We start from the raw sequence: 19,630 nt of genomic DNA, 5'->3' as shown, positions 1-19,630 counted from the left end.
TACAACGATACAGTTTTGTGTCAATTCCTCTCCCCAGTTCACGCTTTGATCTCAACCACATACCTTCCGTTGACCATGAGACAAATAGCTTTACCTACACCCCTGTGCTTAAACTTGTTCAGTCTTTGCCGAGGCCAGATGCACCGTTAGTGATAGGTAGCTTGTCAGGATTCTCCCCCAGTGTACACAGTTCCTCACCCAGTAGGTACCTACTGGGCACCTACTGCCTGCCAGGTCCCACTGGATACTGGGTATACAGGGGATGAAGTTAAACTGTTCCCTACCCTCAGGGTTCCCCTCCATCAGAGAAGAGAGGACACTAACGCAGTCATCAGAAGGGAGATGAACGTTCCTGAGCATTAGTGTAGGGTGTAGCACTGGGCAGTCTATTTTTGCTGGGGAAGGTGGGCTGTCAGGAAGTCGTACGTCAGATGAAACCTGAAGGATGAGCAGGACTTAGGGAGGCGAAGATGGAGAGAAAGACTCTATGGAGTAAAGGGAAGAAGGCATGCAGAGGCTGTGACACTGGGAAAGAGCCATGGGCAACGGAGCACTGGAAGAGAGGTCGGTTGTTACTGGAGCAGAAAAGGCAAGGAAACAGAGAATGATGGCGACACAGTCAGAGACCAGAAGGCCTTCCTAATCTTTACCAGAAAAAAGTAGTCACTTCTCTCTAAGGATCACTTTTCTAACATTTTGGGGCCCTCAAAAGATTCCAGAATCATCAGGGTCTACACACACTGCCCTCATTCTCCTCAAAAACACGCCAAAGTTTGGGGGATTTCATCAGATGATGTAGGCATTTTTGAATTTAATCTTTCAATTTCAAAGATGACTTAGAAAACAATACCTAAGATTCAACAAATATAAAAGGCAAACAGCATGAAGGGAAATAAACATAGGAAAATATAGTTGAAGGTAAGGTGTGTACCTAAGAATACATGCCATTATGTGAGCCAGTTATTTGAATCAGAGCCTCCTGACAGCCAAAGCAAAGAAGGAAAGCAGATCAGTGACGAGCGTCCCTAATTCCCTCAATGTGTTATTTGTTCTGGTACAGGAGAACCTCCATCTCTGGGAACTGGAAAGCCAACACAGGCTCTGCCATGCTGGAGCAGGTGGCCATGACAGAGAGGTAAGAGACAAAGGAGGTATAGGGAGAGGTGCTGACCATGGTAGGAGCTGAAGGGGGAATGCAACAAACAGCCCTGAAAAGAAGGCCAGTCTGCCCTCCATCCAGTGCCTCACCATCCACAGAGCACTTTTCTAGATATGATCCTCTTCACTGCCCACAACAGCCTACAGGGCAGGCATTAAAATAACCCCATTTTACAGATGGGAGAAGAAAGCTCAGAGGGGGGAAGTGATTTGTCTGGGACCAGAGAGCTAATTAATGACACAGCTGAGAGTAGAACCCTGCTGTCATGACTCCAAGTCCAGGGTCTTTCCAGCCCTGACCAGCTGCTATAGGAAGAGGTCAGGAAGCCCTGCCCAAGCCCTCCTGTGCACTGACAGCTGCAAGGAAGCGTTATTAGGAGACCAGGCATATTGGAGAGTCAACTTCTCTCTCAAGCTTCTTTCCATCTCAGTATGAATAGGGAGAGGTTGATGTCCCCTGAATCATGCATATTTTAGGGATGCTCTCTGGCTGAAGGTTTTTTCGGTCTTTCTCCCTTTAGACACTTTGTGCCAGCCCCGCTTAAGGAAGGGCCGGCCGGGCATGGTGGCTCACACCTGTAATGCCAGCATTTTGGGAGGGCGAGGCGGGCAGACCACCTGAGGTCAGGAGTTCAAGACCAGCCTGGCCAATATGGTGAAACCCCATCTGTACTAAAAATACAACAATTATCCAGGCATGGTGGCACGCACCTGTAGTCCCAGCTACTTGGGAGGCTGAAGCAATAGACTTGCTTGAACCCAGGAGGCAGAGATTGCAGTGAGCCAAGATTGCACCATTGCACTCCAGCCTGGGCAACAGAGTAAGCGAGACTCTGTCTCAAAAAGAGAGAGAGAGAGAGAGAGAGACCTGGGTTCCATGCTCACTGTTGGAGAGAACAGAATGGGACCCCAATGCACAACCACTCAAACGAAGACAGAAGGGTTCCCAGAGGGTGGCTGCCCACTCCTGAATTAAACCACTATCTCTGTGCTTTCTCCCTTTGCTCTCTTTGTTTACTCTGTGAAAGAATGCATGATGTATTCCACAAAAATTTACTTAGGGCTTATACAATAATTGGGATAAATTTCAGCTGCCATAACAAAGACTTACAATGGTGTAAACAAACTAGGACTTTCTTTCTCTGCTCTGCACAAAAGCAGCCCAGGGCTGGCGTGGCACCACCATGGTTTCATGGCCATGGGCTTCTTCCATCTTATTGATCATCCATCCCTGGTGTATAGCCCTCAGCTACACTGTCAAAGATGGTCCACACTCCAGCCAGCAAGGAGAGAGAAGTGGGGAGTAGAAAGCCCTCCCCTGCCCGTTAACGGCACAGCCTGGAAGTTCGTACACCTCTTCTGCTAACATCTTGTTGGCCAAAATGTGGCCACACAGTGGTATGAAGATGCCAGGGAAAGGAGAGAGAGTAAAGTGTACCCTGGGTGGACACATGCCCCCCATATCAGGGTGTATCATGACTGTAAAGCAGGAAAATGATGCTGTGGGCAGCTAGACACCTCCGAGGTAGCCTGCTCTGTGCTCAGGGCTGTCTAGGAAACCAAGGTGCTAAAGAAGTTCGGGTTCTTCCCAAAGCCACCAAGGACAGAAATGTGCATTAAACAAGCCGTCCCTGCAAACACTCACCCGATTATGTCATTTTGGCAATTCCAATTCTCTCCACCTGACCCTGGATTCTGGCAGAGATGAAACCCCAGGACCATCAGAGAGGCGTTGGAGAAAGAGGTGGCAACATAGACTGTGAAGAAGTTGCCAGAAAGAAAGGGTGAGAACTGGGAAAACAGTGGTATGGAAATCGTATTACCCAAAGTTCACCAATTTCAGGTGCTACAGAGGGTCAACGCAGGGCAAGGACCAGGGGCATTCTATGGGATGTGCCAAAGAGGGGACCAAATCAGTCGCAGGGGAATGGCAGGGAGTGAAACCTAGAGAAAGTGGGTTGAAGGGCAAGTGGGGAATGAAGATGTAGAGATAGACAGTGGAGACTAACTGAGGTTCTGAAAAGCAGGAACATGTTGAGGAGAATGGTGGACTCTTGATCGCATTAATCCAAAGGATAAAGAATCGGTGAAAAGCAAGAGACTAAAAATAATGAGCAGAAATGTCATTTGGCTGCTTTAGCGAAGACCCACATAATAGCGGCCAGGCGCAGTGGCTGAAGTGTGTAATCCCAGCACTTTGGAAGGTCGAGGTGGAAAGATCGCTTGAACCCAGGAGTTTGAGACCAGCGTGGTCAACATAGTGAGGCCCTGTTTCTACAAATAATCAAAAATTAGCCGGGCGTGGTGGTGCACGCCTGTAGTCCCAGCTACTCGGCAGGCTGAAGCAGGAGAATTGCTTGAGCTCAGGAAGTCAAGGCTGCAGTGAGCCATGGTCACGCCACAGCACTCAGCTTAAGTAACATATTGAGACCCTGTCTCAGAAAAAAAAAAAAAAAAAAGACCCAGAGAACAGTGGCTTAAACAAAATTAAAGTTTCTTTCTCTCCCATGTAAGAGTCTGAGTCAAGGGCTGATAGGGAGCTTCACAGTGCTAGTGACCCAGGTCCTTCCAACTTTCTACTCAGCCACCCTCAACATGCGGCTTCCACCTCGTGGCCCAACATGGCTGCTGCTGCTCATACCATCATGTTCACATTCCTAGCCAGAGCAAAGAAGGAAAAAGGATGGGGAAGATTATCTTCATCTTCAGGGCACCACCCAAAGGTTGCTCATATCACGGCTACCCAGTTTTCATTGGCCAGAGCTTGGAGACTCGGGCACATCTACCTGCACGAGAGACTGCAGCAAAGTAACCTCTGGCTGAGGAGGTCAGGTACCCAGCTAAAACCAAGGGCTTAGAAGACCCAGAACAAAGGGAGGAGGCACAGCACCACCGCTGCAGCTGGGAGGAAGAAGGTGGGGTAGCTGAGTTTGAAAAGGGCTGGAAAATAGGGAACTCTTGTCTGGTCACGTTTATTTTCTCTGCAAATTGAGACTTGGAGTCATCACTCAGAGAGCCAAGAAGAGAGACGGCTTGTCCAGCCTCTCTCCTGTTGCTGTTTGTGTCCGTTATGGTAGAACAGGCAGGCACCTATGCACAGACCCCTGAGATGGTTCAAGGAAAAGCTGTGCCTTCGGAGTCCAGAGTTTCAAGCCTAGCTCTGGGCTCAGCTGCTTTACCACCTTGAGCAAGTCAAGAGATATCAGTTTCCGTATCTGTTAAGTGACCACAAACAGTGCCCAGCCTGCCTGCCTGCTCACAATCCTGTTTGGACCCCACGGAGAGCTGTAAATACCCTGCGTAAGCATCGCAGCTGGGCAAATGTGAGTGGGCATTCTTATGGGAGGGACAGAGTCGCCGAGTCAGTGCTGAGCCTCGAAGGGGAGGCAGAAAAGGGCTGAGAGGGAGATTGGAAGGACGTGAGATGGGGTGTGGCCGAGACCAACCCCACACAGACCGCCCAGCGCCCAGCCACTCCACAGGGCTCTGCCTGTCTCTGACCCAGCATCAGAACTCCTCTGCTATCGGGGTGAGGGTGACAGGGAAGAGGGGAGCCGCTTCTGAACAAGCAGGGCTCCCATGGCCAGTGGGAGGGAGCAACTGGCCCAGCTGTCACAGCCGCTGGGAGTCAGCCTCTGTTCTGTCTTAAGATCACTATCACGGAGCCTTGGCCTCGTCCTCTGCGCTTGGCCTTAGAAGCTCTCCTGGGACCTCTCCCCAAGCCCAGGACACCTCTCTGTGTTCCTGGCTCAGCCCAGTCAACAGTGTGAGTTTCTCTCCCAGCCTCTGGCCTAGCAAAGCCGGCCTCTCCAATGTGTGGCTGCGTGCGCGCGCGCGCACACACACACACAAACACACACACACACACACACACACACACAGAAGCACCACATGCTATACACCACATGTACAACACACAGCACACTCAGCAAGCACACCACACACATCACACACCACACACACACACAGAAGCAGCACATACTACACACCACATGTACAACACAGACCACACACAGCAAAAACACCACACACGTTACACACCACACACACAGAAGCAGCACATACTACACACCACGTGTACAACACAGACCACACACAGCAAACACACCACACACATCACACACCACACACACAGAAGCAGCACATACTACACAACACATGTACAACACACAGCACACACAGCAAACACACTACACACAAATATATCACACACTACACACACACATACCATATGAACACACAAAGAACATACCACACATAGCATACATCAAACACATGCAAACACACCACACACAGACATCTCCCACAAACTCCACAACACACGCCAGCATACACGCTCCCTACACATACACACCACACACACATGCACACTCCCTTCTTCCTAACTGGACCCTCTGTGTCTCATATCACACCCCTCCATTCGATCCTCTACACAACTGCTTCAGTGATTTCGTTAAAACGCAAACTACACCATTTCCTTGTTTAAACTCCACTCCCTCTTTCAGCGGCTCTCCAGAAAATTCAGGCTAAAATCCCAGCTCCTTCCCAGAGACGGTGGCCCTCCAGTCTGTTCCCCGATGGCCCGTGCAACATCCCCCGTCAGCGAGCCTGCGCCACCCGCCCTTTACCCCACTGTGGGTTCCTCGCGCATCTCTGGAGGATGGCCCCACAACCTCATCCATCTGAAACGTGTTCATCCTTCCAAACCCAGTTCAGAGCTCACCTCTTCTGTAAAGCTTTCTCGACCACCCACGCGGAATCGCTCCCTTCCTCTCTGCAGCTTGCCTGGTGTGTGATGGAATGATTTGCTTCCCATGTCTGTCTCCCCTGCCAGCAGGTGACCTTCTGAAGGGAATTCGTGTCTATAGACAGAACACTTGTTCCTGGCACGGGGTGGGCTCCGTGAACGCGGGGTGGGTGGCACTCATCCCCCTCGTCCTCCCACACAGATCAAAGTGGAAAACCAGATTGACTTCCAGGACATCACCAGCGTGGTCGCCATGGCCAAAACCTACGCCACCACCGAGGCCTTCATCGACTCCAAGTACGACATCCGCGTCCAGAAAATTGGATCCAACTACAAGGCTTACATGTGAGTCTCTGGGGCAGGGGCTGGGGGAGCATGGGAGGAAGGGAGCCCAGAGGTGCATGTCCAGCCACTGTCTCCTGCACCCAAGGGCGCATGAGTATCCTCTATCCTATCTCCTTACTGCCTTTCTTCTCTGGCCAGTGCGGCTGAGGGGCTAATACTCAGTCACTGCTTATCCCCAGGCAGATATTTGCCTACCCAAGCAAGGGCTGTTTCCTCCAGAGCAAGAAAGGTGCTTGGCACATCTAGGGAACTGCACGTACACACAGGATATATGTCTTTGAGAGAGAAATCTGAGGACAGATCAAGGAGGGCTTTGAATACCTTGCTGAGGGTTTTGGATTTTTTTCCTCTTCTCTTCTGAGCAAAGGATCTGTGTTTATTAAAAGGTGACCACGAGGCTGTGAGCTGCCAAACGGTTTCTCTGAAGCCAATAAGACCAATTAGGAGGTTAGACCAGATTTCTCTGCCTGCAAGCAACAGAAACCACACATCATTAACTTAATGGGTTTTTTAAAGGGAATTTATTAGAAAACCATGGGTTATCAGAAACTTAAAAAAAGCAAACAAAAAAATCTCCCAACTCAATTATCAATTTCGGAAACATCAGGCTACAGAGCAGCCCCAGGAATGTGGGCAGCCAGAAATAATAATAAACAATTTTCACGGCATCCCCACCGGTAAATGAATCTGCCCTAGTCATTTTCAGGGCTTAACTCAAGATTGCGATTCCATGGAAAAAGTACTGATTAGTCCAACTTTGACTATGTTTTATTGATTAGAGAAAAGCAGAAAACCAGTATGGAGAGTCCCACCACGAAGGCATGCAGTGTGGGCAGGGCCATTGCCTACTGGAAATAGAGGTGCTGAATCTAAAGGAAAAGGAAAGAATGCCAGGCAGAAAAAAGCAGCCCGCCTTCACCTGGGTCGTTCAACAAAGGATGGATTACATGGGGCTGTGGTTATAAGGATGAATGGGGACTTCTGGAGTAGGTGGACTGTCTCGTTCCTGGGAGAGGTCTTTGCTCCAAGCCCTCTCTGTGTTTCACTCTGGAATATTATTGTTAGTTCCACTTGAAATGATGGGACCCCAGAGGGCCAATCGTTGCCTGGTTGACAAGCATTTATGGGGCACTGACTGTGTGCAGGGCTCCATATGTGAGGACTGCAAGGGTTAGCCCTGGACAGCTGGAAAGTCCCTCCATCCATAGGCTACTGTGTGGGTAGCTTGTGCTTTAAGCTAGGGTTGGCAAACCACAACCACAGGCCAAATCCAGCTGCCACCTGTCTCTAAATACAGTTCTGTTGATCACAGCCTTGCACACCCATTTATGGATTGCCTGTGGTTGCTTTTGCACTACCTGGATTGCCTAGACCAAGGGTCAGCAAACTTTTTCTGTAGAGGGCCAGGCGGTAATTTTAGGCTTGAGGGGCCATATCGTCTCTGTTGCAACTACTGTGCCCTGTCATTGCTTGTGAAACTAGAGGAGGTGCAGGCAGTTGCCCTAGAAGGAAGTATTCCCAGGAAAGGAAGCTCATTTTCAAGGAGTAACTCTGCCCTATTCCACCCATCAACCTCTTCCTCCCACGAGGCAGGCCAGACCTGCCACTGCTCTCAGATGGCCTTGGGGTGATAAAGTCACCTCCTCCCTGCCCACCCTGACTTATGGCCCATTCCAGTGCATTCCTGAGGCCCCTGCCGTAGGTCATGATATCATTTCCCTCCTCTCTTCATTGTTTGAGCTTCCACTTGACATTGACGACACCTTGTCCCAGTTTTTTTTTTTTTTTTTTTTTGTTCTTGAGGATTACCTCATTGCCGCATTTTTTCTGCGGAGCCTCCCTGGCCTGACAGCTCCACTTTGTCATTACTTACAGAGTTTCCTGGACCTTGGGCTGGCCTGCCTCCAAAGGAGGGGGTTCATGTCAGATTTCAGTGTAGAATTTCCCCAGCCATTCAATCTCCTGTCTGGCCCCACTCCCTGCCTTGTACTCGGACCTTTGTGCTTGTCGCTACTGGGCTGTCATTCTTTCTAGGTCCTAGCAGACACAATAAGGAAGTACATGAGTGTATCCTTACCCATGTATTCATATATATCCATAATTATTTCCGCATATCCCCATCCACATCCCTATGAAGCTGAACAGAATCCTATGGATGTCCTGGACTTTCCTCTGGTACCACTTGGTTCATTTTAGCCTTTCCTGGTTGCTAATCTATAACTTCCCACTCCAACAGAGAAAAATCCGGCTCCCCCACTCACCATCTATCCACTTTTTTGGTTCCGTCTCAGTGGATGTGCCCAGTCTCAGAACTGTTCACCTGTAGCCTCATGGGAAACAACCTTGAAAACTACGGGGCAGTGCCTTATGGCTCCTGGTGGTCATCTATTCTCAGCATTTTTACATTTGCTTTTCTCTTTTACAACGATACAGTTTTGTGTCAATTCCTCTCCCCAGTTCACGCTTTGATCTCAACCACATACCTTCCGTTGACCATGAGACAAATAGCTTTACCTACACCCCTGTGCTTAAACTTGTTCAGTCTTTGCCGAGGCCAGATGCACCGTTAGTGATAGGTAGCTTGTCAGGATTCTCCCCCAGTGTACACAGTTCCTCACCCAGTAGGTACCTACTGGGCACCTACTGCCTGCCAGGTCCCACTGGATACTGGGTATACAGGGGATGAAGTTAAACTGTTCCCTACCCTCAGGGTTCCCCTCCATCAGAGAAGAGAGGACACTAACGCAGTCATCAGAAGGGAGATGAACGTTCCTGAGCATTAGTGTAGGGTGTAGCACTGGGCAGTCTATTTTTGCTGGGGAAGGTGGGCTGTCAGGAAGTCGTACGTCAGATGAAACCTGAAGGATGAGCAGGACTTAGGGAGGCGAAGATGGAGAGAAAGACTCTATGGAGTAAAGGGAAGAAGGCATGCAGAGGCTGTGACACTGGGAAAGAGCCATGGGCAACGGAGCACTGGAAGAGAGGTCGGTTGTTACTGGAGCAGAAAAGGCAAGGAAACAGAGAATGATGGCGACACAGTCAGAGACCAGAAGGCCTTCCTAATCTTTACCAGAAAAAAGTAGTCACTTCTCTCTAAGGATCACTTTTCTAACATTTTGGGGCCCTCAAAAGATTCCAGAATCATCAGGGTCTACACACACTGCCCTCATTCTCCTCAAAAACACGCCAAAGTTTGGGGGATTTCATCAGATGATGTAGGCATTTTTGAATTTAATCTTTCAATTTCAAAGATGACTTAGAAAACAATACCTAAGATTCAACAAATATAAAAGGCAAACAGCATGAAGGGAAATAAACATAGGAAAATATAGTTGAAGGTAAGGTGTGTACCTAAGAATACATGCCATTATGTGAGCCAGTTATTTGAATCAGAGCCTCCTGACAGCCAAAGCAAAGAAGGAAAGCAGATCAGTGACGAGCGTCCCTAATTCCCTCAATGTGTTATTTGTTCTGGTACAGGAGAACCTCCATCTCTGGGAACTGGAAAGCCAACACAGGCTCTGCCATGCTGGAGCAGGTGGCCATGACAGAGAGGTAAGAGACAAAGGAGGTATAGGGAGAGGTGCTGACCATGGTAGGAGCTGAAGGGGGAATGCAACAAACAGCCCTGAAAAGAAGGCCAGTCTGCCCTCCATCCAGTGCCTCACCATCCACAGAGCACTTTTCTAGATATGATCCTCTTCACTGCCCACAACAGCCTACAGGGCAGGCATTAAAATAACCCCATTTTACAGATGGGAGAAGAAAGCTCAGAGGGGGGAAGTGATTTGTCTGGGACCAGAGAGCTAATTAATGACACAGCTGAGAGTAGAACCCTGCTGTCATGACTCCAAGTCCAGGGTCTTTCCAGCCCTGACCAGCTGCTATAGGAAGAGGTCAGGAAGCCCTGCCCAAGCCCTCCTGTGCACTGACAGCTGCAAGGAAGCGTTATTAGGAGACCAGGCATATTGGAGAGTCAACTTCTCTCTCAAGCTTCTTTCCATCTCAGTATGAATAGGGAGAGGTTGATGTCCCCTGAATCATGCATATTTTAGGGATGCTCTCTGGCTGAAGGTTTTTTCGGTCTTTCTCCCTTTAGACACTTTGTGCCAGCCCCGCTTAAGGAAGGGCCGGCCGGGCATGGTGGCTCACACCTGTAATGCCAGCATTTTGGGAGGGCGAGGCGGGCAGACCACCTGAGGTCAGGAGTTCAAGACCAGCCTGGCCAACGTGGTGAAACCCCATCTCTATTAAAAATACAAAATTAGCCAAGCGTGGTGGCACATGCCTGTAATCCCAGCTACTTGGGAGGCTGAGGCAGGAGAATCACTGGAACCCGGGAGGCAGAGGTTGCAGTGAGCTGACATCATGATCATGCCATTGAACTTCAGCCTGGGCAAGAAGAGTAAAACTCTGTTTCAAAAAAAAAGGAAGGGCCAAAGGGCCGAGTCAGCTGGTCTCAGGGCCTGCCACATACATACCTTCTTGCCTGCATGCCCTATGACCTCTGCCAGCAGCCACACAATAGCAGTGGACAGAGCATGGGCTGTGAGCTCAAAAAGTACTGAGTACCTACTACAGGCCATGTTCTGCTAAGCACTAAAGGATGAAAAAATCCAATCCTTCCCTCTAAGAACTCTGTATCAGTTGCAAGGGCTACCACACAAATCAAATTGGTTTGCACAAAAAGGGGGATTTACTGGCCCATGTCACTGACGACTCCAGATATACAGTGTCAGGTAAGGCCTTGTTGAGGCTCCTTCTCTGCCCACCCTAGTTCAGCTTCTTTCTGTGTTGGCTTCATCCAGGAGGCTCTTTCATTTTATGGTGGCACACGGTAGCTCCAGGCTTTCATCCTCACAGTGCGTTCAAAAGAAAGAAAACTTCTCTTTCCCAATCATTTCAACCAAAGCCTGAAATTGAGCCATATGCACTGGTTGGCCTGGCTTAGGTCACGTGACCATCCCTGAACCAATCACTATGGCCCAAGACACTGCAACGCTGTGATTGGAGGCCTATGTCAGGTCTGCACCCCTGGAGACTGGAGTGGGACCACCCCCTACAGCAATAGAGATTGAGTGTGACCTTGGGCATGTTCAGGAACATTTCTGAGCTTCTTCAACTGCAAAATGAAAGCAGTAATACCCAAGTCAGAGTGCAGGTGTGAGGACTGAATGAGAGAGGGCTGTGCAGCACCTAATCCAGAACCAGCCCCTGGCAGGGAGGCGCACCTGCCCTTCCCATCAACCCCAGGGGCAGCTGCCACCTTCAACCTGGGAACCCACCTGTGCTAATGAGTCTCCTGGAGGCTGCGCTCATGACCTGGCACAACGGAATCATGTGGCTGAGGCGGTCACCTCCTTCCCCCAACAGGTGTTCACAGGACAGTCGTGGCCGTCTTCTCTATGGCCCTTCCCGAACGTGAGCCCAGCCTTCCCCAGTGCCTCCTGAGCCACTCACAGATGTCCCCAGCACGCCACCTATCCCTGGCTCTGCCAAATCCCAGGTTGCATGGGCCATCCCTGGAGGAACCTACCATGGGAGTGGGCCTGCCCAGGCCTGGAATCCACTTTCCCTTTTCCAGTCACAGGCGGTACTCCAGGGTCTGGGCTGGAGAGATTCCCCAGTCCTATCCCCACAGGAACAAAATCCATACAGGGACTCATACGCAGGGCCTGACCCCGCCCTCCACCTGGCTTGCCTGCTTGCCAGGTGGCCTGACTCCTGGGCAAAACCAGTGATGTCACTCGGTTGGTGCTAGTCCCACCTGGCAGGAGGAGAGCAGGGCCCCCCATTCTCTAAGCACTCTCATGCTGCTGTACGCCTGTAGCCCCTTCCTAGACCCTGGGATGCCTGTGTCCCACGGGGTGCAGCCAGCAGGGGACCCCAAGGTTCATCCTTTCGAAACAGCCTCTGCACACAGCTGCTTCTGGACCTCAGCTCAAATTTCCACGTTCCATTGAGAAGATACCTGATTTATGAGTGTGTCTCAGAGCACAGCTCACCCTAAGTGTGTGGCGCCCACAAGTCAGCCACTGGGGCCGAAAACGAGGACACTGATCAGAGATTCCAGAGGACTCTTCAAGCTCCAAGGACCCAAGGTTGTCCCCAAATGTGGCCACATAGCAGAATCACATGGAAAGCTTTCAAAAATTATAGAAATTACTCTAACGTAGGGCGGAGCCCCATGTCTGGCTGTTTGTGCATTTGACTCTCCTGGTGATTCTGAGGTACACCCAGAATCAGATCTAGGCTTTCCCATTTTATGATAAGAAGGAGAGGCTTCGCCAAAAGTATTAAGGAATTAATAGCAAGAATGTAGGTCCCTGGTCTCCCATGCTGAGTGAGAATGGATGTTCTGGGGCACCTTCAGCATGAGAGGAAGTGTGGCTTGCTTGGAATCTGGAATCAGACAGGATCTAGGTTTGGAAGCTGCACAGTCACTTAATCATCTCTCTGAGCCTTTTCCTCCGTTAGTAAGACGGGTTAAAATCTTCCTCATAGAGTTGTGCTGGGATCCGAGGGGATGAGGAGTCAGCCCCCAGGCCCAGAATGTCGGGAACATAGCAGGAGCTCCATGGATGTGAGTTTCCATCCTTCCTTTTACTTTGATGATATCACATGCTCCATGCTACAGCTGAAGGAGAAAACTGGACTGAGAGTCAAGGAGATCGAGGTGATCCTGGTGTTCTTACTGCCTTACTGTGTGAGCTGGACCAGCCAGCCTCCCTCTCAGGGCCTCAGTAGGCTTTGGTGGATGAGATGAGAATCCATTCTAAGAGCATTCCAGTCTCAGTCCCTCCTCATCCCAGCACTTATGGCTCAGACACGCAAAGCGATGTGAGAGTAGGCATGCCCTGTGTGACCCTGGAGAGTGAGAAGCAAGAACATTGACACAGAGTCCCCTGTGACTCCCAAATCCAGCCCACAGGGGAAGCTAAGTGCAAGCCGGGACGGTTTCTTCACATACAACCACCCCCTTGTTGCAGGGTCAAAGTCCAGCGCTGAGATCTGTCCCCAGCAAAGCAAACTGGCCTTGCAGACATCAAGTGGCTGGAAAGGGAACAAAAGCAGTGGGTCTAGAGGGCCAGGCCCCCTGGGCGAGGCGGAGGCAGCCTGCCAGTCTCCCCAGCCCACCCGCCCCGGGCCCGGGAAAAATGCACCCTTTGTCCTCCACAGCCTCTTGTCCGGCCAGGGCTGGGACTGGAAGGGCAGCCTGGAGGGATCTCTGGAGCCCTTGGAGCAGCTTTGCCAAGGGAAAAGGGACACAGGGGTAGCTGGGTGTCCAGGTTGACTCCGGATGGGGGCAGGGCAAGCTCCCCATTACTGCAGAGCCAGCAAGTCCTGGGTTTGGGGGAGACCTGTCCCAACTCTGGTTCCTTCGCTCCCTCACCCTGCCTCTCTCCCCTCCTTCCTGGCTCTCTCGTGTCCTTTCTCTGGGTCTCTCTCTCACTGTCATTTGTGTCCCTGCCTCTCTCCCTGCCTCTCTGTCTCTGCGTCTTGGACTCTGACGCTCTCCATCTTTCTGTCTCTCTTGCTGCTTCTCTGTCCCTCTCCATCCTCGTCTGGATGTGTGTATCACTGTCTCTCCCTGTCTGTTTTTCCATGTCAATCCACTTCTGTCCTCCACCCTCTTCCCCACTTTCCCAGGCCGCTTCACTGTCTGTCCATCTGTCCCTGCAGGTACAGGCTGTGGGTGGACAGCTGCTCGGAAATGTTTGGCGGCCTGGACATCTGTGCCGTCAAGGCCGTCCACAGCAAGGATGGCAGAGATTACATCATCGAGGTGAGGGATGAAGCAGGCAGTCCTCCTGGCCGGTCCAGCCCGGCAGGCGTGCCAGGGGGAGGGAATCCCTGCATGATCTTTGGCACCATCAGCTGTGTCCTGGCTCCAGGGCACACGCAGCCCAGGCCTCAGTGAGCTGCTTCTGGAGGCTCCTTCCCACCCTCAGAGGCATCGAAAGGCTTCATGCCTGGGGACTCGGAACTCCGTCGAGAGACCTCAGGGCACGAGGTTTAACAATCTCCCCAACCCACAGGCCTAAGGAAAGGGAAAGGGCATCTTGCCAAGGGTCAGCAAGATACTGTCCCATAGGGCCCCTGCCATTTCCTCAGTGTCCAAGCATGTAAAGTGGGCACCCTTCCTGGGTCACCATGCAGACAGTCCATCATTTGTTCATTCAACAAACCCGGCCTTAGGGGGCTCCCATGGGCTAAGCATGGGTGTGGCTCTGGGGATACAGCCACGGACTTGATAGCCATGGGGTGTGCAGGCTGGCAGGGGAGAGGGTGAGAAACAGTGGCAGAGCATGGAGGATTTGGAAGGGGGATGGAATGGTACAGGGGCGTGAATAGAGGGGAAGATGGAGGGAAGCAGAATGGTAAGAGGCGGTTCACAGAGGGGCTGTGGGTTCCGGAATCTCTCTCAAGACCCTCCAGCAGCCCGTGCCTCTCCCAATGCTACAGCCCTCCCAGCCCCACCACTTCCTCTCCATGCTTAGCGTATCCCACCACCCCCCACCTCTCCTCCATGTCTTCCCGGTGTCTCTCAGGGTCCCACAGCCCTCCCGTCCCCTCCCCAACTCCTCTCCCTGCCCCCCACCCCATGCCCCGTGGCTCTCTACTGCTTTCCCCTGAAAAGGCCCCTGTGGCCTCAGAGTCCTCCGTAACTTCCCATCTCCACACTCACAGCTCCAGTGCCGCGTTCAGCTCCCTCCTTCCACAGGCGGTGCTGACACAAGGCCAGGACACGTGAGGGAGAGCCCTGCGGCTGTCCCCTCCCCGGGGTGTGGGCGGCTAATGGGAAGCACATGGCTGGGGTGACCACAGGAGCCAGCCGGTCCTCCCGTCCCTCATGTCTGCCTCACTCCCCAGGAGCCCACGGCCGAGCAGGACCAGGTGACTCAGCGGGTGGGAGCCCAGTCATGCCAGGAGGGTGTTCGCGCCCAGGCCTTGGAGGTAGGAGGAGGGAGTCCAGGATGAACATGGCCCCTCTCTCCTCCCCAAAGAGGCCAGGAAGCTCCAGCAGGAAGAGCGGTGTCTGTACTGGCAGACCCAGTCCCACTCTGAGAACAGCTCTCCTCTCAAGGCCCGCAAACACCTTCCCTCTGGCTGCCACCAAACCTGAAATTCCCCAAGTAGCCCCTACTTGGAGGAGCCACGGAAGAGGCCGGGAACAGATGCCTTGACCTGTACAGTTGCTTCCTGGAGGAGCTCATTCTCCACCTTCCTGGGAGCTTCAGCCCAGAGGTGGGGCAAGAACCCCCAGCACGACAGCTCCTGAGACCCCACCAGGTCCTCCTGTCTCCGCATCCCCTCACGGGGACCACCAGACATGAACCCAGGTTTGGCACACAAGCACTCATTTATTTATTCACTGAGCCGCTGCTCCGGGAGCCAGTCCCCAAGCCAGGTGAACACAGTGCAACCGCAAACACGAGAACAGGGGCCCTGTCTCCTAGAGCCCCTGGACTCCCCTGACCCCCAAAGGCCAGCTCCTCCCTTGCACCAGCAGTCTCTCTGTCCCCTGTGAAGCCCTGCCTCTCCGGGTCTCAGCTTTCACTCTGAGGGGAAAAAAAAAAAAAAAGAATCCGTGCTCGTGGGCCCAGGCTTCCTGCCTTCAGCCATTCAGAGGGTTGGGGATGAAAGGCCTTTCACATAGAAAAAAAAAAAAAGTAAAAGTAGTGGGCTTGGACTTCAAAAAAACCAGAAAACAATGTCTCCCAAGAATGTTCCAGAGGGAAAATGAAAGATAGCTTTTCAGATTTTTTTTCCTCGCAGAAACATTCCAGCATTGTTTCCTTTGCTTTTGCGTTTGGAGTGGGGTCAGGGGAGATGGGAAACTTGTTACCAAAAATATAAAAGGTGTTTTCCCCCAGTAAGGGGAAAAAAAGGGCAGAAGAGGTCCCAAAACACCGGTTTCTTCAGCCACCTCTACGGTGAGAACTGAAAGTGTGTGTGAAATGTTTTGTGAAGAGGCTCACAGTCAAATACTCGGGGGAAAAGACCCTTGAACTCGTCCTCTCTGACCTTGTCCGGGGAATGGCATTGCCCACTGGAAAATGTTTCCCTGGGGAGACCAGAGCGGCCACTTCCTTTGGCTGTGTGTACCGTGGGGATTCCAAAACGAACCTCAGGTTCCTTGTGGTGGCTGTTTTCCACGGCAGGGAATGTAGGAAACAGAGACCAGAATAAAATGGGGTGGGCAGGGGCAGGGGGAGAGAGGACAGGCAGGGCGCGGGACGCCTGTGTACCTTCGGGGCAGACTTCACAGTCAGAGCTCAGCCGTGGTGACTGAGTGACTGTCCCTGCCCGGGACACTGGGATCCAGGAGACCTCAGTTCCAGATATAACTTGCGCAGAGCTCAGGACCCTGCTGGAAGCAGTATTCACATTCTTTTTTTTTTTTTTTTTGAGACGGAGTCTGGCTCTGTCGCCCAGGCTGGAGTGCAGTGGCTGGATCTCAGCTCACTGCAAGCTCCACCTTCCGGGTTTACGCCATTCTCCTGCCTCAGCCTTCCAGGTAGCTGGGACTACAGGCGCCCGCCACCTCGCCTGGCTAGTTTTTTTTTTTTTTGTATTTTTTAGTAGAGACGGGGTTTCACCGTGTTAGCCAGGATGGTCTCGATTTCCTGACCTCGTGATCCGCCCGTCTCAGCCTCCCAAAGTGCTGGGATTACAGGCTTGAGCCACCGCGCCCGGCTAGTATTCACATTCTTAAGCTAGCTTTTCAGTTTCCTAATCAAAGTGGGTGCTAAACTCACAGATCCCTACAAGTCCCAGCTGGAAGGGTCTTAGCAGCTGCCCAGATCCCTCAGTTCACTGTTGAGAAAAACAAAAAAGGCCCATAGAGGAAAAGAAACTTTGACCAAGATCACAGAGCAAGTCCGCAGCAGAAGCCAAGCCTGGAACCCACGTTCCCTCTTCCCAGTTCCTACGCTGTTGTGCTGTTCCAATGCTTGGCGGGAATTAGCCTGCTGCAGTGGGAGGACCATGGGTTGCCAGTGCTGTGTCCTTGACCTTGCCACTTCTTTGACCCTCTGCTTCCTCATCATTACAATGAGGATAATAGTACCTGCCTCAAAAGCTATTCTGAGGTTTATGAGAGATCCTCCACACCTGATGCTTAGAATGGTGCGTAGCACATACGAAGTGCCCGATAAATTACGGCGCTTCTCATTATCTTTATCCTTATGAGCCGGGCTTATCGCAAGGACCTCTTATTCCTCCACTAAACAGGTGTGTATGGAGGGCACACCTGTTTAGCAGGACACAGGGTCCATCCGTAACCTCGGGGGCTCCCAGTCTGGTGGTGGAGACATAGTGAGCAGGGAGTGACAGTGCTGTGGATGAGCTGTCCAGTGTGAAACCAGGTGAGGACGGCAGGATACAGATGTGAGGTGGCTCGTCAAAGTTCGCACCATCAGAGAGGGCTTCCTCCACGAAGACCTAGTTAGCTGTTCCCTGTTGGATGAAATGGAGTTGGCCAGGTAAGGAGTGGGTAGAGGGAATACTTAGGAACCTGGTGGAGAGAGGAACCCTAATGAGTCCAGACCGCGGGAACAGGGGAGACAAGACGGTGAGTCTGATGGGGTGGTGTGGGTGAATGCAGGCCACCGACTCCTGCAGTGGAATAGAGAGGGTGACAAGGCCTGAAAGACACCCCTTCCAGACCTCCCATAGCTTCCCATGCCCAGAGAATCACGTGGGGCATTGGCCTGTGTGACCTTGGGCAAGTCCCCTCCCATCTCTAGGCCTCAGTTGCTCTATTTGTAAAAAGAGCAGAAGGGGAAACTAGGATCCCTCAGGCTCCTCCCCATAGAAGCACTTTGAGAACAGCCCAGCTCCCTGTGGAACGCGTTTCCCTCCCACCTGTGTTTTGCCAGGGCCCCGGAAAACAGACCTTTCCTCTTCCCTCTTTCCTCTGAACCCTGGGTCAACTCCAGCCTGTGTTATATTTTTGTCATGATCAAGCCCCTGACCTTTACTGTTTCTACTTTGTGAAGAGCCTTGAGCTGGGGCCAAAGGAGAGGTGGCCAGCCCCAACCCTGGGAGGGGGCCAGGGTGAGAAACGAGGGGACGGAGAGTGGCTCCCCAAAGAAAAGCACAGAAAAGGTCAGCAGAGGCTCCCTGGCCCTTGTCGCATTGCTGTCATCCAGCAAACGGGGGCCGAATTGAACTACATCCAGGGAGTGGTTTAGACTGAACCGAAGCGAACTGGTGTCTCTGCCGCCGGCCAGTCCCAGCTGGAGGTGGTTTGCATGGAGGACATTGCCATCTGGTGGTCACTTCTGTCCTGAGCCCTGAGTCCCCACTTCTGGGGTGTGATGCCCAACCGCCAGTCTCTCCTGGCATGGGGGTCCCTCAGCTCTCCCTTCCTCCCCACAGGTAATGGACAGCTCAATGCCGCTCATTGGAGAGCATGTGGAAGAGGACAAACAGCTGATGGCCGACCTTGTTGTCTCCAAAATGAGCCAGCTCCTGATGCCAGGAGGCACAGCGCCCTCGCCCCTGAGACCTTGGGTAAGACCCTCCTGATCAAAGGAGACTTTATAGCCATGAGAAATGCCAGGCTGTCTGGAAATGGGGCTCCCCTGGATCCAAAGGAGATACCCCCAGGAAGAAACCACCTTGGGGAGAAGGAATGGGGGTGTGGGTGAAAGCCAGACATCAGGGAGAGCTTCCACAGCCTGCCCCAGTGGGTGAATTTAGGAGGCTTTCGGGGGCCCCCTCCCTTCTTCACCATCCTGGGGAGAACAGTCTCGTCTCAGTTGGCCTTTGGGCACTGTGGGGAGAGATGATTGACTGCTGTCCCTTCTGTGCCCTCGGTGCTGGGCCTGAGCGGGATGTGTGTGCGTGCGTGTGTGAGAGCATACGGACACACAAACCCTCTGTGTGCTCCCAGGGAACCAGTCAATGGGCGCTATTGTGTCTCCCATTTCCCCCAACCTCGATGAGCTCTCACGTCGCTCCTCCCTCCACAGTTCCCACCATGGATTACCAGACTGCTGTCCAAAGAATTTGCCAGCTCCCCAGCTTTATGTAAAAGCAAGTCCTCAAGCTTCCACCTCCCACCCCAGATTTCCCCATAGAAAGTAATCTATGATAACAGACATCAGAATCATAGTTATTATACTGGCAGGGCTGCTGTCTGGGAAGGGTCATGAGGCAGGCTTCATCGTGGGAAATGGGCTGTGTTTTGATCTGGACAGTGGTTCCACCGATATTTACACATACAGAACTTCACTACACCGTACACTCCAGAACTATACACTTTATGTGTACAAGTCTCTTCTCAATGATAAAAAGATCTTCATAAATGTTGCCCTCTCACCCAGGAAGTAAAAGGCTTCTTTTCTCTTCTGCTCTAGGCTCCACAGA

General features: G+C 52.0%; 1 protein-coding gene across 1 annotated transcript in view; it reads left to right on the top strand.

Annotated features, from left to right (window-relative positions):
- The window catches only part of SYN3 (synapsin III), a 598,011-nt gene that overhangs the window by 563,050 nt on the left and 15,331 nt on the right, over positions 1-19,630 (top strand). The window contains exons 8-11 of the mRNA XM_011958047.1: positions 6,108-6,250; positions 9,731-9,805; positions 13,934-14,036; positions 18,638-18,772. Of these exons, the coding sequence (XP_011813437.1) occupies positions 6,108-6,250; positions 9,731-9,805; positions 13,934-14,036; positions 18,638-18,772 (456 nt within the window). The remainder of the gene's footprint in view (positions 1-6,107; positions 6,251-9,730; positions 9,806-13,933; positions 14,037-18,637; positions 18,773-19,630) is intronic.

Source organism: Colobus angolensis, unplaced genomic scaffold, assembly GCF_000951035.1.
Source record: "Colobus angolensis palliatus isolate OR3802 unplaced genomic scaffold, Cang.pa_1.0 Scaffold457, whole genome shotgun sequence".
In the NCBI taxonomy this organism is placed as follows: domain Eukaryota; kingdom Metazoa; phylum Chordata; class Mammalia; order Primates; family Cercopithecidae; genus Colobus; species Colobus angolensis.
The sequence above is the reverse complement of the archived record's forward strand: the minus strand, read 5'-3'. Positions and strand labels throughout refer to the sequence as shown.